Genomic DNA, 24,056 nt, shown 5'->3' with positions numbered 1-24,056 from the left:
TAGTAAATTTATAAGTAATAAATTTACAACTGAGAATATGATAGGACATAAAAAGTCTCAACTAATGCAAAAGAATGTTACATAAACCACAATCTTTGATTATAATGGAAATATGTTAGAAAATAATAGTTTTTTAAAAATATTCATGTGGAATTTTAAAGATACATTTCTAAATACATTTGGGTAAGAAGAAAATGTGGGGGCTTAAAAAATAGTACTCAGTGATAGATATTCAACTTAAAATCTTGGGATGTAAAGAATGACTTAAAAGGAAATATATGGGGGCACCTGGGTGGCTCAGTGGTTTAAAGCCTCTGCTTTCAGCTCAGGTCATGATCTTAAGGTCCTGGGGATTGACCCCCACATCGGGCTCTCTGCTCGGTGGCGAGCCTGCTTCCTCCTCTCCCTCTCTGCCTGCCTCTCTGCCTACTTGTGATCTCTGTCTGTCAAATAAATAAAATCTTAAAAAAAAAAAAAAAGGAAATATATGGTATTAAATGATTATTTTATTTTAAAAATAGCTAAAAAATTAATAAATTCTACAACTACTTAGAGATTATGGTGGGGGGGCGGTAGAAGAAGAAAACCAAACAAAATAAGGCAGTATAAAGATGCGAACAAAATCAAGCAGAATAAAGATGCCTGGGTGGCTCAGTGGGTTAGGCATCTGCCTTCAGGTCATGATCCCAGGATGCTGGGATTGAGTCCCACATCAGGCTCCTCACTCAGCAGGTAGCCTGCTTCTTCTGTCTGCTGTTCCCCTTCTTGTGCTCTCTGACAAATAAATTAAAAGAATAAGGATAAAACAGAGATGACTAACACAGATCAAAAATCAGAACTTCAAATGAAGGAACTACACACTTGAAACCAATGTAATGTTATGTCAACTACAAAAAAATTTTTTTTGAGAAATTAAACGACAATTACTTTCAAGTAATTGAAAGTAAAAAGTAAACTATAAACTATATTCACAATGAAAAAGAACTATAAACAGAGCAAGCATAATTCAAGCTAAGATAATAAACAACTTTGGGGCGCCTGGGTGGCTTCAGCTAAGTGTCTGCCTTCAGCTCAGGTCATGATCCCAGGGTCCTGGAGTTGAGCCCCGTATTTGGCTCTCTGCTCAGTGGGGAGCCTGCTTCTCCCTCTCCCTCTGCCTTTGTCTGCCACTCCCTCTGCTTGTACTCTCTCTGTCAAATAAATATATGAAATCTTAAAAAAAAAAAAAGATAAACAACTCTATTCCAACAAATATAAAAAATTAAGTGACATCCATATCCCTAGAAAAGAATCAATAACAAAAACTGACTCTAGAATAGAAAATCTGAATAGTTCCATAAGTACTGAAGAACTGAATCAGCATTTTAGATTTTTTCTGACATAGAAAACACAGGCCCAAAATGGCTTCATAAGCTAATGTGACCAAAGATTTAAGGAATGAATAATAACCATTTTACAGAAATGCTCAGAGAACTAAAAAAGAAGAAATACACCCACTATTCATTTTAGTAGTCTCATATATTCAAAAGCAGATACAATAGTAAATTCCAGGCCTATTTCATTCCTAACCACAGATGCAAAAATCCCAATGGAAATAGTGCCAGCAATGTGCAAAAAAAAAATCATGATCAAATTAAGTTTAATCCAAGAATTCAAGAGTGGTTTGACATTATGAAATCTACTAATGTAATTTACCATATTAAGGGATTCAAGGAGAAAAAAAATGTATAATACACAGTTATTTCAGTTAATGCAGATAATACATCTGATAAAATTCAATCCCAATGCCATTCATAATAAAAATACTTAGCAAAATAAGAATGAAAGGGGTTACTTCCTTAACCTGAAGGATTAGCTACAAAAAATTATAGCACACATTATATTCAATGGTGAAATATTAAAAGCAATTTCTTAAATTTCAGGAGGAAAAACAAAAATGATAGCTATTATTACTTCTTTATTAATCACAATGGAGGTTTTAGTAGATATAATAAGATTGGAAAAAGGGGAAAAAGAAAACTGCCTTTATCCAGAATGATTATTATCACCCATACAGAAAATCCAGAAATAAAAATCTACATAGTATTAGAATCTGGAACTCATATTCTTATTAAAATTATATATATATATGGAGGACATAAAGACAGTAGAAAGCTCTACATAAAGTATTTAAAATATTTAGTAAGTTTATATTTAGGTGGTGAGTTTATGAGTGATTTTGTTTCAATCTTTCAGTTTTCCCAGTGTTATGCACTGGATTCTTTTATTAAAAAATAAGGTAATAATGTTATACGATATCAAATAAATACATTAAAAAATCAATTCTATGTCTACATACTAGCAATAACAGAAAACGCAGTTTAAAATACTTAAAAGCCATACAAAATGTAAGAGTATCTACGAATAGACCAAAGATTTATAATACCTTTCTCAAGAAAATTGTAAAAATTGAAAGAAAAAAGAATTTAATATATAGAAAGATATACCATGTCAATGATCAAAAAGGTTAGATTTCATAAAGATATACTTCTTTAAAAATTAATCTATAGATATGATATGACTCCCATCAAAATCCTCAGATTTTTTGCGGAATTTGACAAGCTAGTCCTAAAATTCAGAGAAAAGAAAAGGGGTACAAATAGGGAACACACCTCTAAAGAAGAAGAAATATATAAAGAAAATTGTTCTACTAGAAAACAAGATTTATTACGAAGCTTTAATAATTGAGCTAGTGTAGCATTTGTGCTGGGACAGACATGGGGAACAAAGAGAAAGCTCAGAAGCAGACCCCCTGATAACCTGAGCTAGGACAGGTTGTATACAAGTCAGTAGGTAATGGAGGGCCTATTCTGAAACAGTAGGATAGTTATCTTTATGGGGGAAAAATAAAAACCTATCCTTACCTAATACTATATCCTAAAATAAATTTTAGATGGACTTTACTAGAACAGAGGTGGGAAAAAAGGATGGATGACGAATTTTGATTGATGGTAAGGAATGTTTTCTCAGGGGAGATGACCTCTGGGTTGCTCCTTGGAGGATAAAAGGAAGAGCAATGTGGGAAATGGATTTCCAGGCTGAGAGAACTGCAAGATCAAAGTCCCCTAAATTCCCTAGAGGAAGATGCATTTTCTGGGAATGGACAGACAACCAGCTCGAATGAACAGGAAAGACAGATAAAGATGACAAGGGATGAATGGTGCTTTATCACATTTTTGCACCTATGTTTCTCTATGTTTCTGGCTTTCATCCTGGCCAGAACTAGTTAGACTCACAGGAAGGAAACGTTTTTAACACAGTCCTTCTACGCTAATACTAGTCAAAACACCATTTTTTTTTTTTTTTGAAGATTTTTAAATTTATTTCGCAGAGAGATCACAAGTAGGCAGAGACGCAGGCAGGGGCGGCGGGGGTGGGGGGGGAGCAAGCTCCCTGCTGAGCAGAGAGCCCGATGTGGGGCTCCATCCCAGGACCTGAGATCATGAGCTGAGCCGAAGGCAGAGGCTTAACACACTGAGCCACCCAGGCGCCCCTCAAAACATCATTCTTATTAATTGCAGATCAGATAGGAAAAAAGACACCAAAATCATTTTTTTTTTTTTTTAACCAAAAAACATTTTTAAAAGGCTTGATAGGTTCACGTTACCTTTTCCTTTTTTTCTTCGGTGTTTTGGTCCTGGTTATTAGCGATTTTGTTAGCCTTGTTATGCACACTAGGAAGGACCTATGATATCACACACACACACACACACAAAAGGAAGGGAAAAGGAATAAAACATTTAAACATCACAATCATTAAATTTCCCAATTTTTTAAACAGTTAAAATCCTACTTAAGTAAGTCACTAACTTCATCTAAAAAATAAAGACATGACAAGCAGAATTCAAGGCAAACAATACAATCTGAAAAATATTACAGGCTGGATTACCCAAAATATTGTGTGCAGGCATGCGTGTGTATGTGTGTGTAACATCGAAGAACCACAAACTCACAATATGTGTAGATCCAGAAAGTGAAAATGAAGATGATGAAAAAGAAAGTCTCAATACTGACTGTCATTCAAACATCTCATTTTGCAAAAACAGTTTTAGGGGTGACATATATGAACCCCTCCCTAGAACACAGGAGGCATCATTTATGTGATTTACTTTATTCATCACTATATCCCAAATCAAGTATATTATCTAGCACACTGTGCACACTCAATAAATATTACACTAGTACTGTTAGCATGAAGATAAACCATAGATCTATTTACATCTCTGGATAAAAGCTCAATGAGAGCTGGAATTTAGGGATTTATCACTATACATAGTGCTCAGAAAAAACCTATTACATAGTTGCACTCAATAAATGTTTATACATGAGCAAAATAGTTCCATTTCATAGAAATACTTTTAATTCTCAACGGTGCCAACAGCATAGACTACTTTTTGACTCATTTCTTTTTACCAAACAATCTATGAAACATCTTGGGAAAATATAAAATTTTTAGTGATTTTCTTTTTAAGGGCTCCTCAAATAGCTAACACAAATAATCTTGGCATAGAATCTGATGACAGACATGAGGGTTTTAAGAAAAAACAAATCTCCTTTCCCAGAAATGTAAAGAAACTGCCTGCCTAGGGGTAATTTAAAAAACAAAACAAAGCAAAGCAAAAAATGCCTCTCTCTATACATGCAATTTAAGATTAAATTTTCTTTGCCTTTAATATGGAGTCTAAAGAAATAAACTAATTTTGGAACAAATGAGAAAGTCTCAGAAATGTTTCATTTAAGTAAGAAACAACAGAGGCACCTGACCGGCTCAGTTGGTAGAGCATGGAACTCGTCATCTCAGGGTCATGAGTTCAAGCCCCACACTGGGCATGGAGCCTCCTTAAAGATAGATAGATAGATAGATAGATAGAAAGGAAATAGTAATGACACATAACAGATATTTAATGTTTTATATGTGAACAGACATTGTTAGTGCTTAGTGTTTATTCCTCCATTTAATACAAACAATAATCCAAGTCCTTTAACTTTGAGACTTTCTGCAAGACTTCAAAAGAAGTCATTTTCAAACACTAACATGAAAGGCCCAAGTTCAAAACCTGGTTGATCTACAGGCATGTATTTCTTGTCCTGAAGAATCTTAAAACAAAGTACTTGGTCTCCCTGGTAAGTCAGAACACCTGTCCACACTGGACCTACCTTCTCCCATGGGAAAATCCGGCTGGAGCTGAAGAGCAGAAGCTCTGGGATGGGATACAACGTCAGCTGCCACTCCTAAGCTTACACTGTTCTTTGAACGGCACAGAAATATATCTCTGTAAATGTACCATTAGCCAAATTTGGAAGGCCAAAGGCTTACCAAGAAAACTGCATCTTTAATAAAAGCAGAAGATGCCATATTTCTTGTGACAGTGAAAATTTTATTTTTATACATTTAGTATGGAAGTGTATTTAGGTGCCATTACAAAACCATGGTATTAGGGAAGGACAAATGGAATACATGGGAAAAGAAGGCAATATAGGATAAGAAATCTAATGAAGGGATGATCCCAATTTCAAACAGGTTTGTTTTGGAATGTAGAAAAAAAGCATGTGAAATGTACCTATGTTATTAAGTGGGAAATAAATACCCTGGCATAAAAACTTGCTATAGAGGAGTGTAGTATAAATCAGTTCTTCTCTCAAACAAGCACTTGCCAAATAAATCTAAGTGGATACACGCATTTCTTTTTAGCATGCTAAAAACACTACTGAGGAATTGAGGAGAAAAAGCTCAAAAGGGTAATGTGATGGTGAAACTCCAAAAGCATCTGTTAAAAGTGCAAATATAAAAAAAGTAAAATAAAACACAAAGAATTTTTTAAGAAGTACAAATATAAACACCACTGCTCAATTGATGATGTTAATGACAATCTCCATGTGACCAGGGCACTTTAGACATAGGGCCTCCTTGATGGTCCCAAAGTTAGAAAATGACTTCTTTTGAGGGTTTGCAGAAAATTTCAATGTTAATGTAAAGTGGTCAAAAATGATTAAGCATTTGGCTCTACTTTCTATTTCTGTGATGACCACTATTACTTACAACAATAAATAAGCCCACGAGAGCCCCTTTTTGAAACGATATGAAACGATTCCTTTTAACGCCTCATTCAACAGGAATTACTTTGTGTTAAAAAATGGAACAAGTCATGTCCATCACCTGAATGTGCTCCCTTGCCCAGAACCAGAGATAGCTCAATGCTTGATGAACCAAATGCACAATGTGGCAGTCTCTTGTGCTACATGGGGAATAAGTGACTTGAGCATGGCATGACGCCTAAGAAGATTTTCTTTTTTTGAGCAGTGAAAGAAATTGTGCTGTTTGTGTCATCTGAGTGAAAATTTCCACCTCAACTCACCAGCAAAGGCTGGATTAAATGCTTGCTTGGCCTTTTTGGTTGACTTTATAACTTTTGCTTTGAATATTTTTTTGGCAGGGCAGTCATAAGTGGCCACATAAAGGTATCAAGTCACCAGCTCATTCTCATTTAAAACTCTTTGGAAGTACCATTTGGCAAGGAATAACCTGGCCAATTTTCCTATGGAACTCAGTCTCCAGAAAAAAAACTGACAGCCTCAACTACCTTCTCAACATTTTAAGAAATAAAAGGTGGATTCCAAAAAGGTGGTTTCCAAAAAAAGTGAATTAAAAAGTGGATTCCCCCCAAATTTCAAACTGTATGAAAACAGGAAGACATTATTCAGTTCCCCATTCTCAGGGAGTCTTGACGGTGTAAACACAGCACTAAGACTGGGAAAGTTCATACTGCAACACAGTGTACCCCAGGAGAGCTCCCCTCCTGGGGAGGGTGACCTTGTAGGTCCCTGAGTGCAGGCAGGTTCTAAGTTACATCAAAATGCATTGATACCACCCCCCACACCCCGACCCTCAGGGCAGCCAAACCTGTTTGCCCAGGTTGCCACACAAATATTTTCTGTATGCCTTGACATACAAAAGGTTGAAAAGCACCACATCATTTACTGAAAAGCATTTTAAAAAATACGCAGTTTTTCTACTGTTCAGAAGTGCCTATGTTTCGAACAGCTGTTTTCCACATAAGAAAGAGAAATAAGCCTTTCTTCCAGTCACAGGGCTTAGGGGTGATGTTTCTGCTGCATATTGCAAAATAAAGTACAAATCCTGCCACTGACATCTATGTAACAGAATTCTAATTCCATACTGAAAGAATTAGTTATTACAGATAAAAGTGTTACAATTAATTACTGCTAGTTTTCAATTCAGGATGTACAACAATGTACCACATTTGCATTTTTATGCTCTTTTAATAACTACACAGGGCATGGAGGTACCTCTAGGATGTTTTCATATCTGACCCCCTTTATGTTCAAAGTATTTTATAAACAAAGTAACTGACTCAGAAAAGTCAAGTAACTTGTCTCTTAGCAAAGCTGGTCAACAGGGAATTAAGGAATGGAAAACAGGTCTAACTCCATAGCCTGTGACTTATACCAAGGCAGACTGGAATGATTCAAAGTTGACCAAAAGACCAAAATCAAAGAAGAAAAAGGAGAAGGTGAAGTTAATAACTAAAATTTTATGAAGTTGGGACGCCTGGGTGGCGCAGTTGGTTAAACGACTGCCTCCGGCTCAGGGCGTGATCCTGGAGTCCCGGGATCGAGTCCCACATCAGGCTCCCAGCTCCATGGGGAGTCTGCTTCTCCCTCTGACCTTCTCCTCGCTCATGCTCTCTCTCACTGTCTCTCTCTCTCAAATAAATAAAAAAATAAAATCTTAAAAAAAAAAAATTTAAAACAATGATAACTAAAATTATTATAAAAAAAATTTTATGAAGTAATGCTTTTTGTAGGTAATAGCAGGATCGAAATGAAAATATGTGGAAAAATACATGGAGGCAAAAGCTTGGTCCATAGATACAGAGAGAGTATTTTTAAATTTTTTAAAAATCCCAACTAATGCTTACTCTTGGAGTGGATGACAAGCTCTGAACAACGAATACCACGGGATTTCCTGCATTCTTAATGGCCTCAACTGCTTCTCTGTGAGAGGCATTCTGCAAATCTACTCCAGACACCTAAAACACAGAAGTGATTTTATTTCAATTAGAAAGGCTCTAGAGTACATATGTATTATCTAGTGATGAGAACAACCAGAATCTAATGATCTAATGAATTAGACCAAAGGGGGGGAAAAATCGCCCATAAAAAGCTTGTTTAAAAACATGTTTAAGGAAAATAACATTTTACCTTCAAGAAAATTGAGTAAGACAAGTATCTTAATAACAATAGCCCTGGTAAAATATAATTATCCAAAATAGGGAGCTCGGTCAGTGATAGAACCTTAAGTAGCTTCTGAGCTATGATGTCACCTCTGCCACTAAACACAGCACAGAATTCTGAATGGGGACAGGGGAGCATGGTCTGGACTCTTCTCTCAAATTGAGAAGTACAATATTTTAAGCAAATTGTCCATTATCTTAATTGAGTAGTTGAACATCTCTCAAATTATGTTTAAAAACGAACTACGAAAATATCCATAGGTTCTTTTTACTGAAAGTGTTCTCTGTTCAGTAAATTGGAGTAAGTCTACATAACTCCTTATTATACAAATTTCAGAGACCCTAACTTGCAAACATGTCCACAATCTCCAAGAGCATTTTGTTTTTACCATATTTAACAGAACCAGTCTTTCAAATTGATAATGTATCAAAGCCTGGGTAAATGTTGGGGTGGCTTATGGTCAGTGGATAGTGATGTCTGTGAATACTTCTTTGCCATCAGGAGACCAAGCAGGGATGTAGGTGGATAGGGCTGTGGGATCAAAGTTGGCTTTCGTGTTTAAGCTGGGAGGTATTACAGTAACCATGGTGTGGTGGAGGGAAAATGCATGAATCCTTGGACAGTGAAAAGGGAATGACTTCCGTGGCATAAGTTAGGGAGATTGGTTAGAAGCACAAATAGTTCCTATGTTCCTATGTTGTTACAGATACAGATAGGAAAAAAGTTTTAGCACACGGTGAGAGCAAGGTGAAGTTCCCTTTTGACTGCCTCTATTTTCTCCATGAAATAAGAAACAAGCATCATAAATGGAGTTAAGAGGGAGAAAGACAGTTTAGAAGGTGCGAAGGAGTTACCTCTGAAAGGAAGAGAGTGAAACAACCAGGGAAATTTTACAGGATTGAAAGGCAGAGCAAAAGATTCTCTTGAGAAGGAGCTCATGAATTTAAAATGAGACCAGATAGCCTCACTGGTTATTTTCTCCAGCCATGCTAGAGACCGGAAATAAGCCAAGAGTTGCATTTAACTAGGATGTGGTTTCCCTAGACAAGTTCAGTAAAAGCAAAGGGGATCCAAGGAGCTGGAAGTGATGGGAATGTTTGGTCAGTGAATCAGAGCATGGTGAGGAGAAAAGCAAGCATGTCCCAAGCTGAGGGACACAGAGGTAAGGGCCAGAAGGTAGGAGACAGGAGCCTGATGTGGGAGAGGGGTTTTTTGGTTTTTGTTTTTGTTTTTAAGAGTTTATTTATTTATTTGACAGACAGAGATCACAAGTAGTTAGAGAGGCAGGCCGAGAGAGAAGAGGAAGCAGGCTTCCTGCTGAGCAGAGAGCCCGATGCAGGGCTGGATCCCAGGACCCTGAGATCATGACCTGAGTCGAAGGCAGAGGCTTTAACCCACTGAGCCACCCAGGTGCCCCAGGAGAGGGGTTTAAAAGCAGGGGAGTGTAAAACCCAGTGTAAGAGGGAGGGTGCAAAGAGGTGAGGTCAGGGAGGCAGCTGTGGCAAGAACTCTGGCCTTTTATTCTAGCAGACATCCACTGGAAGATTTTAATAAGCTCTGTGAAACCTCTTTTTCCATATAAACCCAGGAAGGATATGAATAACTATAAACCAATACAGAAAAAAAATTTAACTGAAACTTAAAAGCTATCACAACAATCTTGTGAAGCTTCTTATGAATGACCTAATCCCCAAAACATTCAACAGTAAGAGAAGTAGAAGCTACAGAAGAACCATTTCATCTTCTGGATTTCCACAAGGTTAAATGGGAACTGTTGAAGTTGGGAAGTTAGGAGAAAAAACGGAATTCTGCTATACTACCACAGAAATATAATCTTAAATTTTTCTCAGCTTCAAATGTATAACCCAGAAGTGTGTCCGTTCACACAGGTAAGACCCACTTCTTAAAGTTAAATTAATTGCTAACCTCCCAGGTCAACAAATTCTTCTTTATAAAGACCTAGAGCTCCTTTATGCAACTATTTCAAGGCAGAGAGAAATGATTATTAAGCTTTACTTATGGGGCGTCTGGGTGGCTCAGTGGGTTGGGCCTCTGCCTTTGGCTCGGGTCATAATCTCAGGGTCCTGGGATCAAGCCCCGAGTTGGGCTCTCTACTCAGTGGGGAGTCTGCTCCCCCCGCCCCCTCTGCCTGCCTCTCTGCCTACTTGTGATCTCTTTCTGTCTGTCAAATAAATGAATAAAAATCTTAAAAAAAAAAAAAAACAAATTAAGTGATGCTTTTCACAGGAAAAAAGTAAACAAAATGACTCAGCATGGTTGACAAAATAAAAAAGTGTTAACATTTCAAATCTGCTATGAGTTTAAAGAAATTATTAAATCTGGGACAAAGCAGTGGCTTCTTACTAGTATATAAGAGTGATGGATTAGTAAGAGAATACTTTGTACTCACAGCACAGAAAAGTGAGGGGGGAAAACATATAATTTAAAAAGATAAAACAATCAACATTACAATTAGAAAATAGGCAAAAGACATGCACAAACATTTCACTAAAGAGGACATGTACAGATGGCATGGAAAGTTCTTTTATCATTAGCCATTAGGGAAACTCAAAACAAGATATCACTATCTACCTAGGAGAATGTCCGAAAAATAATGACACCAAATGTTGGTGAGAATATGGAGAAACCGGATCACTCACATGTTGCTGTGGGAATGTAAAATAGTACAGCCACTCTGGAAAATAGTTTCCTTCAAAACTAAAAATGGACTTACCATACAACCAGTAATTGCATTTTGGGGCATTTACTTCAGACCAAATGAAGGCTTATCTCCACTTAAGAACTTGTATACCAATGTTCACAGAAGTTATAGAAGTTTTAGTCACAATAGCCAAGAACTGGAAACGACCCAGGTATCTTTCTTAAATATATGTTATATTAAATATTACAAGTTATTTATTTATGTAGATTTAAGATTTATTTATGAGAGAGAGCGCGTGTGCAAACGCATGCAGTGGGGAGACAGGGGCACAGGATTATTTATTTATAGATACAGATTTATTTATTTGAGACAGAGAGAGCTGGTGCACGCAGTGGAGGGACAGAGGCACAGGAAAGAGAAAGTCCCAAGCAGACTCCCTGCTGAGCGTGGAGCCCAATGTAGGGTGACTGTAAAACCCTGAGATCATGACCTGAGCCAAACCAATAGCCGTCACCCAGGTACCCCAACCTATTGTCTTCCCGTGAGCGAAAGGTTAAACTCTAGTACCTCTTCCACACCATGGAATATTATTCAGTCACAATAAAAGGGAGTGAACTATTGATGGATACAACAAATTAAATGAACTTCAGTGAGATTATGCTGAGTTAAAAAAAAGACCAATCTCAAAAAGATGCAGAATATATAATTCCACTTATGTGACAACTGTTTTATGTGATAACATAATTACAGCCTTGGAGAAACAGGTTAGTGGTTGCCAGAAGTTGGGTATGGGGGGATATGTCAGGGGAAGAGGCTGCAGGGGAGGACACAGGGGAATCTTGTGGTGATCTAGTGGAGTTTCTTTGACTGTGGGGTGGTTATGCAAGGCTACACAGGGGATGAAATGGTGGAGAGCTACAAAAACACACACAGTTATACATGAGCTCATGTATTACTGGTGAAATCGAAATAAGGTCTATGAATTGTGTCAATATCAGTATTTCAGTTTTGTTATTGTACTACAGCTGTGTCACACATTAACGCTGGTGGAGGCTGAGGGAGGTAGGTGTAACTGGGACTTCCTTACGCATTTCTTTACAATTTCCTGTGATTCTGTTTCACAACAGAAAGTTAAGGGGAAGAAAAAGACCAAACAAAACACAAAATGTATATTTAAAATTAAGTTCAAAAATATCAGTAATAAAAAAAGAATCAGTTTCACTTATTTATTAGATGAAGATTATCAAGGTAGATTTAAATAGAGCAAAATTCAGTTACAGGCTGCTTACAAAACATAACACCTAAAACAAAATCGTAAGGGTGAAAGTGAAGGGATGAAAAAAACAATGTGCCATGCAAATTCTAAATAAAGGAAACCGCACCTGCCCCAGAAGCCAGAGTAATCCTTTTAAAATATGTATGTAATTCTCTAATGGACTCTCACTGTGTTCAGAGAAGGCAACCTTCCAAGCCCTCTGAGAGGTGGCTTCTGAGAGGAGACTTTCTCTCCCCACTCTCTTGCTCACTCTCCCTTCCATAACCAATCTATCAGTTGTCATCACTACCTCCACTGCCCTTCCTCCTCATCTTTCTGCTATCTGCTATAATCCAGCACTCCACATACTACTTACGTATTATCTATCTTCCCCCACTACCACGGAAATCCCCTAAGAGTAGGAATTTTGTTCATTTTCTTCATTGCCATATCCCCGTGTGTCTGAAATCTTTTTTATTTCAAAAACACAAATATAACCTAGTATCTGTATATACAGAGCACTTTTACACAGTTCTTTGCTTTAATCCTCAGAGTGATGCTCTGAATTTTTAAATTCTCATTTCCATTCTATTTCGAAACTGAGAATAATGTGGGTCTAATAATATGTCCAAGAACGACACAAAATAAACAGGACAATCAAGACTTCAACCTGTGACCTCCAGAGCTCTTTTCATTCTACCAGAACTAAAACACGACAGCTGAAGCTTAGCGTCATAAAGCATGTATCAAGAACCCACAGATTCTGGGACTGAAGATATTTAATACGATGTCATCCAATAAAGCCAGTGCCAAGAAATGCAGGAGACTCAGACTTCAGGACATTGTCAGTGCCTTGATGTGCCCTAAACTCTGTTCTGCAAGGCCTCCCACACGTGAACAATGGATTCACCCCTTCCTCCAATGGAGTCTGGGAGGATGAGCATGGCTATCCTACTGACACATCGTTATAAAATGTAGAGCTTGTTATAGAGAATATAGTCAGTAATACTGTAACAATGTTGATGATAACAGACGCTAACCACTTGCAGCAAGCACTGGGAGCCCTGGGGCACTGGGTAACATACGGAATTGTCGAATCACTATGTTGTATACCTAGTATGACTGCAAGTTAATGTAACATTGCGTGTCAACTATACCTCAGTTTAAAAGAAGAATATGAGATATTTTTTAAATGATGGAAAAAAATTAGCATTTCTTAAATGCTGTGGGAGAAGCACAAGGCTCACAGGTGGCCTCATTCTATTAAACTGTAAAACTGTATTTTTGGTCAGCTGATCCTTTGTATATGCTGTATGCTGCCACCCCAACTTTACAATCTCATAAAGTTATACAAACAGCATACAAACTAGGGCACCAGAAGCAAATACACCAATTGTATCCACACAGACCCCGACAAATGAAGGAAGGACTTCCAGTTAAATGATCACTGTCTTAGAGTAGGTTTCAAACACAAATGGATTTTTAACAGCACTTACCTCGAGTATTTTATCTCCTGTTTTAAGAGCATTTGTTTTTCCCGCTGGACTGTCTTCTAAAACTTGTTTGATAAATATACCTTTCAGTTCCTCTCCATTCTTCAGGCGTTTTATAACAGTTTGTCCACCAACAATACTAATACCAAGAGACACATTGGGTTCTCTAAATATCTCAACACTGTAAAAAGAAAATAAATTCACTTATGAGTAAGCTAATATAATTTGCTGGACTATCACTGTAAGTGTTCAATTTGGACCATATCCTGTGACTCATATTTTCTATGAATATATTTTTACAAATGTTATCAAAACTGTAGCCAGTTCCAAAATTATAGGACATTATCAATAATTCATGGCACATATGAAAGCTTGAATTTGGAAAAAGATTTCTTTTCTTTTCTTTTTTTAAAGATTTTATTTATTTATTTGACAGGCAGAGATTACAAGTAGGCAGAGGCAGGCAGAGAGAGAGGAGGAAGCAGGCTCCCCGCTGAGCAGAGAACCCTATGCGGGGCTCCATCCCAGGACTCTGGGATCATGACCTGAGCCGAAGGCAGAGGCTTTAACCCACTGAGCCACCCAGGCGCCCCTGGAAAAAGATTTCTAAAACAATAAATACACCTCTTAATATTCAGAGATTTGGCTAGGCCTTAATGTTCCCATCTATCTATCTATCTATTTTCTATAATTAGTTCTTTTAATCCACATCCATAACATCAGCAAAGAACGGATGAAGGAAATAACAAATGGATGGGGAGGAAAAAAAAAAAAAAAAAGAAAGTCGCATGTATCATTTTGGCAAAAAGCACAAACTTTCGCAATAAAATAAATTTGTCACCAAAAGTCTTGCTGCCCAAGTGGCTTTTTCCAGTCAGCAGGTTTCACCTGTGGTTCTTGAAGCTGGGGACAGATTTTGCTCTGAAAGATGGCAGATTCTCTTTTTCCTCCTATCTCCACATCACTTTTAAAAAAAAAGTATGGAATAAAACATGCCCTTCAAATGGTTATGAATTTTGCTCAAATGGCACAGATGTGGCCAATGATTAACTGAAATTAAAAAAAGTAGTTCAGAAAACAGCTCCTACGAGTCTTTAAGACAAAACTTGAAAATGCAAGAAGAGAAAAGATCATGTGGGTCCTGTGGGATTAATAACACATGAAGAATAGGAAGAACAGCTTAGACGAAGACTTTCCTATTCTGTTAGCTCAAGCAAGGCACAGACTTGCACAAACACAAAAGGAGGAGGCTAGAGATAAATGAGTACACACCAGAAGCCTCAACTATGGTTGCTGTGTATTTAAAAAAAAAAAGAAGAAGAAGAAGACGTTTCACTGCATTTTAAGGCAGTGATGAAATAGTGATGGTTACTATCATACATGGACATTTGTCAATTACTTTTTCTGAAAAAGTATGATAAAAACTCTCCATGTAGGGGCGCCTGGGTGGCTCAGTGGTTTAAGCCTCTGCCTTCGGCTCAGGTCATGATCTCAGGTTCACGGGATCGAGTTCTGTAACGGGCTCTCTGCTCAGCTGCTTCCTCCTCTCTCTCTCTGCCTGCCTCTCTGCCTACTTGTGATCAGAGGCTCTCTGTCAAATATGTAAATAAAATCTTAAAAAAACAACAACAACAAAAAAAAACTTTCTATGTAATGTTGATTATAGTCATTTTGCTCCGCTGAAAATCTCTACATGAGACAAAATGAAACTAAAATTCAGGCCAGCCTCCATGTGAATGATGGCAATTTCTCCATCAGTGCATGTCCAATGACACTATAAAATTACAGAGCAACAACTTAATTGTGTTCTCCTACTGAGAAAACCAGTATCGTCATCAACATACATTCTTGGTGGACCCCAATGGCTGAAGTTTGGCGTTTCTTCTCCTTCACCTTCTTCTCTCTCAGGTAACTCACTGAGGGGAGAGAAAGGAAAAAACACACACAGAACTTGTAAAACACGGTGCTGTATTAAAGGTTTCTACAAAGTTTTGAAATTAAACAATCTATATGTAGTTAAATAGGTCTCGATTTTTAAGCTTTTAAAATATTTACATCAATAAAATACATACATCAAACTGGAACATTGCTTTAATGTTCAACTCAATAAATATCCCCTACCACCAGAAAATCATAGCTATTATCAACACTTTTATTGGTGATACTCCAGATGCTCTTTTCTAAAAATCTGTGTTTGCTTTGTACAATTTCACATTTATTTCTCTATCAACATATAAATATTAGGAAACATATTCCTTAAAACTTGGTACTGGTTGAGCAAAGAGAACACTCCAGCATAAACCAACATCAGTAGCTGAAATGGCTCAACAGCTGGTAAGCACAATCCCTCTTTCTAGAGGTCACCTTGGCCCTAAATAATTCCCTTGTCCTTTGTATCATGAATGCTTTGTGTCATTATCCATCACTCCACAGTTTGCAGACAGACTGACGTACGTTAGATCTCATTTGATCCTCCCAGCTACCACCACACTTTCACCCAGCAAGTTACGTTAGTGTGGAAATCACAACATAAAATGTTGAATTACAGAAAAGCTACAATGGTAATGCTATCACATAGCATAAATACATTATCATACTTTATCTGGAGGAGGAGTCTGAAGTCCTAAGCGCCAGTCTAACCTGTACCATGAAATGGGTGTGTGACTCTGTACCACCACATGACATGATAGGTCTGAGAGTGCAAACTGTATTACTCCACACAAAAATGCAGGCAATACCTATTCCATTTCACTTCACAAACACCCTCCACCTTGCCACGGCAGCTTGGCCACTCGGGATACTGTTTGCAGACTGGGGGAACACCACCTCCCATCCCAGACCCAGACCCAGACCCTTCTCTCTGACAAACCAACCAAATAACTTTTAATGTGTTTTATGCTTAAATAAACTTCATGACCTAGAAGTACTGCAGGTCATACTACTATACTTTTCACATGAGGAACTGAGGCTCACGGAAGGCTCCTATACAACCTCTTCACAGTATCCGAATCTTTGTTGCAACACTCAGTTTTTATGCTGCATTTTTCTCTGAACTCTCAAATAAGTTCCATAAAAAGTAACAAAACTCCACCTACTTGCTTCCACATACAGACTTTCTAGGATACAATGGTTTATGGCTGAGTGAGGAAGAGAAAACTGAATGGATCTAGACAATCTAAAAATCAGTTAAGAAATTGGGATCATGGGGCTCCTGGGTGGCTCAGTCAGTTAAGCATCTGCCTTCAGCTCAGGTTATGATCTTAGTCCGGGTCCTAGGATCAAGCCCTGTGTTGGACAAGACCCGTGTAGAGAGTCTGTTTCTCCCTCTCTCCCTCTGCCCCTCTTGCTTGCTCTCTTTTTCTCTCTCAAATAAATAAATAAAATCTTAAAAAAAAAAAGAAAAAAAAGGAGTTGGGATCATTAGGGTCATTAACATCTCACCCACTACCAGATGGTTTTCTTGCCTCAGCCAGGGTATTTTTTATAATTAAGAACATCACAATATTCAAGGAAAAAGAGCTTGGCTGATACTTGTCAATTACTTATCTGATGTCCTTTCCTTCCCTCCTCACCAACATAATCTCTCTTTTATTGCAGGTGGCACTATGCCCAGCTTTAAAGAAATACATTTTCTGAACTTCCTGTCAGCTAATGGTAACTGGGTGCTACTGCTCTGAAATCAAAGTAAAAGTCCCTAGAGATTTCCAGAAAAACTCATTAAATGGAGAGGAGCCTTTCGTAGGACCTTCCCTTTCTTCTTGCCAAGAAGGCAGAGAGGCCACTGGTGGTGAAGGATCCATTTTAAAATCATGAAGACACAATGGCTAAAGCAATACATTAAGAGCAGCAGAGCAGAAAGGAAGAAGGTGTTTAAGACCCTGACAGATCACCTTCTTCAGGGGTTTTTACAGGAAAAAAATTAAGGCCCTGTTTGGTTAAGTGACATTAAGTGGGTGTTTGTAGCGGAATGCAATCCCTAAATGATACCCATGGTTCTACCAACTTAAGCAAAGTTTTCATTTCATCACATTACGTTATTCTTTGCACATGTGCATATATGTTTCTCGGATGGTTGTTAATAGCAGAAATTTTCGTATTTGATTACCCTATGTAATAGTAAGGATTAAATGAATATGACTGGCATTTAACTGAGGCTTAATGTTCATTTTCTTTATAATTTTATTTGAATGTGTATCAAAATATTCCCCAAGTATTATAATCATTTTTTAATTAAGAGCATCTTAATAGCCCATGCTATTGACGTAATTTATCTGCTGTCTCGAATATGATACACTGACATTATGTCCTGTTTTTTGGAATATGGACATTACTGCAGGGAATATCTTCATACTCTGTTATATTTTTTTATTTTTATTTTTAGATTTTTTTTTTTTTAATTTTGAAGAGAAAGAGAGCACACGCGAGTCCAAGGTGGGGTAGAAGGAGAGGGGGAGAGAACCCTCAAGTAGACTCCACACTGAGCGTGCGGGGCTCAATCCCACAAAACCAAGAAGCAGCTGCTTAATCTACTGAACCACCCAGGCAGCCCACCCTGCTATATTTTAGAATTCCCCATTAGATAAATATTAACTGAAGTCTATGATTAAAAACCTGAAAATCAAACCAACACTGAAACCCTCCTCCTTTCCATTTTCTACTGTCCTATATCTCAAATCATAGTAGGTGTGACAATAAGAAGTAAACACTGGGTTTCTGTCCCTGGTTCCAGATACTGAGCTTCTAAAACCCTTAAATTTCTTAAGTGACAGAGGTGACAGGATCATCTTTTGTTATTTTTAACAAACCCTTTACAACCATACTTGAGTTTATTATGCTAATAAGGTAACATTTGGTGAGAACCTACTTAGCCTCAGGATGGGGTCGGGTGGCCAGAAAAACAATTGTATGATTAGGTAGCACCGTTAGTCCCACCCTCCCCTGAGAAGAGGAGAGGAGCTAGAGATGGAGTTCGATCACCAATGGCCAATGACGAAATCAATCATGCTCGTGTAATGGAACTTCCATAAAAACCCCTATCACAGGGCTCAGAAAACTTTCAGGTTGTCATATACATCAAGGTGTTGATGTACTGGCTGGGAGGGGGCTGCACTCAGGAAAGGCATGGAAGCTCTGTGCCTCCTCCACAGCCCCCTCCCCTCCATACTTTGCCCTATGCATCTCCTCCATTTGGCTATTTCTCAGTTGTATCTTTCGTAATAAACCAGTATGAGGAAGTAAAGCACTTTCCTAAGTTCTGTGAGCCATCTAGCAAATCATCAAACCTGAGAAAGGGATCATGGGAACTCCCAATTCATAGCTGATTGGTCAGAAGTACTGCTGGCAACATGGGATTTATGATGGGCATCTGAAGTCAGGACAGTCTTGTGGCACTAAGCCCTTAGCCTGTGTGATCAGCGCTAACTCTTGAGTAGCTAGTGTCAGAATGGAATCGAATTTTAAGATACTAGTTACTGTCCAGAGAATCAGTAGTTGGGCAGAGGGGAAAACTCACACATTTGGCATCAAAAGTGTGAGTAAAATAGTTCAGAAGAGGCATTAAGAAAAAAATAAAAAAAAAACCCACATAGGTATTTTTACTACTGAACATGTATGCTACTATTATTCAATTTTTAGAAACCTAAAATAAAATGGAAACCATGTTTTAACATTAGTATGGACTGTTAGTTTCTCCATTTAAAAAAAGGAAAACCAGGGCGCCTGGGTGGCTCAGTGGGTTAAGCCTCTGCCTCCGGATCAGGTCATGATCTCCGGGTCCTGGGATGGAGCCACATATCAGGTGCTCTGCTCAACAGGGAGCCTGGCCTCCCCACTCCCACCTGCCTCTCTGTCTATCTGTGATTTCTATCTGTCAAATAAATTAAATAAAATCTTTTTTTTAAAAAAAGGAAAATCAAAAATTTTCAGAACAGCTGGCTTTCACATACAACTAAAGGGAGAAAGAAAATACTGTCTAGAAGATGCAAAATTTTAGTTTTGATATTGTAACAAAAGGATTATTCTGTTGGAAGAAACTCCCTAAGTTTTTCAAAGCATACTATATTTCTTAAGGAAGTTTACCCGTATTTTATTCAGATTATTTCATACCTAGAGAGAGAAAACTTGCAAAAGCTTAGGGGTACCTGGCTGGCTTAGACAGGGTAGCAAGAGAATTTTGATCTCAGGGCTGCGAGTTCAAGCCCCATGTTGGTTGTGGAGATTACTTAAAAACAGAATCTTTAAACAACAACAATAAAACAAAACAAAAAAATAATAAAAATAAAAATAAAAAACAAACAAACAAAAACATCTTTCAAAAGCTTATCCAGATAGTGTGATTTGTTTGGGAAATACCATCCCAGGAGATGAGCAACTATACAACTAATGTGGTCACCTTACATGCATTTATTTATTTACTTATTTTTGATTTTTTGAAATTACTTTTTTTTTACATTTTACTTTATTTTTTCAGTGTTCGACATTAATTGTTTATGTACCATACCCAGTGCTCCATGTAACATGTGTCCTCCTTAATACCCACCACAAGGCTCACCCAACCCCCCACACCCTCTTCTCCAAAACCCTCAGTTTGTCTCTGAGTCCACAGTCTCTCGTGATTTGTCTCCCCCTCCAATTTCCCCCAATTCACTTTTCCTTTCCTTCTCCTAATGTCCTCCATGTTATTCCTTATGCTCCACAAGTAAGTGAAACCATATGATAATCGACTCTCTCTGCTTGACTCACTTCATTCAGCATAATTTCCTCCAGTTCAGTCCATGTTGATAGAAAAGTTGGGTATGAATGCAACATTTTAACTCAAAATTTAACTGAGAAAGTAAAGTATTTTTACTGCACACAGTAAGATCTAAATTTACACAAACACACTTAAAACTTTAGCAAAGGATTTCAGACCTAAATTTTATAATTTACACTGATTAAATATGGTCGATAGCTCAATCAGTTAAGAATCTCATGTTAAAATAAAGGAAATTTACTTCTCACACTGTTATCCAGAGGGTTTTGTGGTTTTTTTTTTTAATTCCTAGAACGTAATAAATGCCTCGATGAATGCTGGATATACATATATTTTTTTAAGATTTTATTTATTTATTTTACAGAGTGAGAGAGATCACAAGTAGGCAGAGAGGCAGGCAGAGAGAGAGGGGGAAGCAGGCTCCCCACTGAGCAGCAAGCCCAACGCAGGGTTGGATCCCAGGACCCTGATATCACACGACCTGAGCAGAAGGCAGAGGCTTAAACCCACTGAGCCACCCAGGCGCCCCTGTTATCCAGAGTTTTATAACCAATTTTCCCCCAGAGAATGAACCACCCAATAGAAACAGTGCCAAAGTTACCATTTTTTAAAAAAGATTTTATTTATTTATTTGACAGACAGAAATCACAAGTAGGCAGAGAGGCAGGTGGGGGTGGGGAGCGGCAGGGAAGCAAGCTCCCCACTAAGCAGAGAGCTGGACGTGGGGCTCAATCCCAGGACTCTGAGATCATGACCCGAGCAGAAGGCAGAGGCTCAAACCCACTAAGCCACCCAGGCGCCCCCGAAGTTACCATTTTTTACATTACTGGGAGGAAATGCCCATTAATGAACAAATGGGTATTAATGTAAGATTTGATCATGATACATAGTATCTTTGCAAATCAAATTTTCAGCATCATAAAAAAAATGAGATGAATCAGACCTCTTCTTTCCAATATACCTTTTTTCATATAAAATTTCTAAATACTAAGTACTGAGCCAAAATGAGACTCAAGTAAACTCAGCACTTTTCTAAATGATGCAAGCAGTATGAGTTTTGGTTGTGACTAAACTATCTTTAGATTTCTTTTTCCTTGTTTTAAAAAATTTTTTTTTAATTTTTAAAAAAGATTTTATTTATTTATTTGACAGAGAGAGAAACAGCTAGAGGTAACATGAGCAGGGGGATTGGGAGAAGGGAAGGCAGGCTTCCCACTGAGCAGGGGAGCCCGATGCAGGGCTCTATCCCTGCACCAATATCATGACCTGAGCTGAAGGTAGACGCTTAATGACTGAGCCACCCAGGTGCCCCATCTTTTTTCTCTTTAAATACAGATCCTATACAGTAATTTTGCAGGACACACCACAGGGAATAGGGACAACAGGCACTAGTGTTGTCCAACACCAGTATACATAATTAGGCATTCCCTTACATTAAAGTTTAGAAGGACACAGACTGTGCTGAAGGAAATAAGCCAGACACAGAAAAGTACCTACTATATGGTAACATTTGCATGAGTTCTAGAACAAGAGAAATACTTTATGGTGTTAGAAGTCATATTAGTAAACGCCCAGGGCAGGATACTACCAAAGGAATGATGAACATAATATCTTAATCAGGCTGTAGATAACAAGAGTTTATAAAAATTAAACACACTGTTCCTTAAAATGTGTGCATTTTATATAAATATGTAAAATTGTGTTTAAGAGTTTTGTTAAGAAACAAAAACTCAAGGGGCACCTGGGTGGCTCAGTTGTTAGCGTCTGTCTTCAGCTCAGGTCATGATCCCAAGGTTCTGGGATCCAGCCCAGTGCCAGGCTCCCAGCTCAGCGGGAAGCCTGCTTCTCCCTCTCCCACTCCCCCTGCTTGTATTCCCTCTCTTGATGTCTCTCTCTGTCAAATTAATAAATAAAATCTTTAAAGAAAAAGGAAAGGAAAAAAAAAATTCAAGCCATAATGGGTAAGTTGCTTTCTTACATCAAATTTACTTCTCATTTTGCCTTCTGTAGAGCCTGAATTAGTAAATAAAGACCTACTTATATTTTCAAACACATTAGTGTAATGCTCTATGTATCTCTTGTCCTAATTTTTCACATTTGTCTTGCCTGCAGAGTAGGCAACAGCTCCAACAGCATTATACTAGAAATCAACTCAAACATTCCAGGGTAATCTTTGCTCAAATGTACATAGTTATTCTCCCCTAATCCTCAGCCTCCTACTAACATTCTGAATCTACACATAATATTTGGCAGTTTACCTCAAAGGTGCATCTATTAAATACCCACCACTGCCTTCAAAGGCATTAAATGTCAGGCACTATATTCGGGCTCAAAATTTAACATTAACTCACTTAATCCTTTCCCCAACTATGACACTCTAGCTCCTATTTCACCTGTCTTATTCATAACAAAATGTTTATTTTCATTTGCATACTAGTATACCTATATATTTATTTTCATTTGCATACTACTATGCCTATATCATGATTTTTTTCAATTTTAAATACAAGTCTTTCATCTCAAGTTCATCCTCCCAGGCTTTACACTCTGGCACCTTGTTTTCTTTACTATGAGTTGATCCTATTCATTACACACACACACATACAACACACACACACACACACGAACTACAACCTCCTTCCATGTTTTAATAAACTCAGCAACAAAGAACACGGTCCTAGAAACCTCTGAGCCCATAAGTCTATCCCTGTCATCTAGTATCATTGCCAACCTTTCATTAAGCACTGCTCAAGACATTATATGAAGTTCTCGACATGCACACTTCCTTAACTCAAATAACACCCACTTTGTAAGTGAGGAAATACAGACACCAGGGAAACCTTCTCAGGGTCATGGAGCTACAGATAACATGAAATGTTTGAACAGTACCTATCATATATCTATACTACAGATCTGCTATTACCCTGAGAAATGTGCATGTTCCCCATTATGGGCACCCATTTATGTCTTTTGGCAGAAGCTGATGATGGAGATAAGTTAGAAAAAAGACTGAAGAGAGGTAGATTCTGGAGACAGAACCTCATGCTGACTTATAAGGAAGAAGGAGAGACACCTGAGTGACTCAGTCAGTTAAGTGGCTACCTTTAGCTCAGGTCATGACCCCAGGGTCCTGGGATCTAGTCCTGCATCAGGCTCCCTACTCAGTGGGGAGTCTGCTTCTCCCTCTGCTTGCGTACGCTCTCTCTCTGACAAATAAATAAATAAAAATCTTAACAAAAAAAAAAAGGAAAGAAGGATACCTGGAACAAAATCACTTGGATTTCCTCTAGAGTTACCACACCCCGCTTGCCCAGAGGCCCCTTCCCAGAGATCTCCACTTCCAAGGAGCAGCTGACCTTTTACTACCAGTCCTCTCGATCACCTGACTCTAGAAGCCAGAGGAGCTCATGTTCCTGGTCACAAAGGATTGTAATAATCAGTGTCACCCAAAAGGAGCTCACACCCCTAATCTGGTGCCCCAATATTTGTGACTGCTGTAGAGGGGACACCTCTCCACTGCCTGATTCGTGGGGCCAATTAGTCTTACACTCATGAGTCCCACTAAATTGTAACCAATGGACAAAGAATTCTTCAAACAGC

General features: G+C 38.1%; 1 protein-coding gene across 2 annotated transcripts in view; it reads right to left on the bottom strand.

Annotated features, from left to right (window-relative positions):
* PATJ (PATJ crumbs cell polarity complex component) overlaps positions 1–24,056 on the bottom strand; it is a 367,374-nt gene that overhangs the window by 212,187 nt on the left and 131,131 nt on the right. For both annotated transcript variants that reach the window (XM_044238351.1, XM_044238352.1), the window contains exons 23-26: positions 15,550–15,621; positions 13,709–13,886; positions 7,980–8,090; positions 3,647–3,724 (exon numbers count right to left, since the gene is read on the bottom strand). In XM_044238351.1, the coding sequence (XP_044094286.1) occupies positions 3,647–3,724; positions 7,980–8,090; positions 13,709–13,886; positions 15,550–15,621 (439 nt within the window). The remainder of the gene's footprint in view (positions 1–3,646; positions 3,725–7,979; positions 8,091–13,708; positions 13,887–15,549; positions 15,622–24,056) is intronic.

Source organism: Neovison vison, chromosome 2 (genome assembly GCF_020171115.1).
Source record: "Neovison vison isolate M4711 chromosome 2, ASM_NN_V1, whole genome shotgun sequence".
In the NCBI taxonomy this organism is placed as follows: Eukaryota; Metazoa; Chordata; class Mammalia; order Carnivora; family Mustelidae; genus Neogale; species Neogale vison.
The sequence above is the reverse complement of the archived record's forward strand: the minus strand, read 5'-3'. Positions and strand labels throughout refer to the sequence as shown.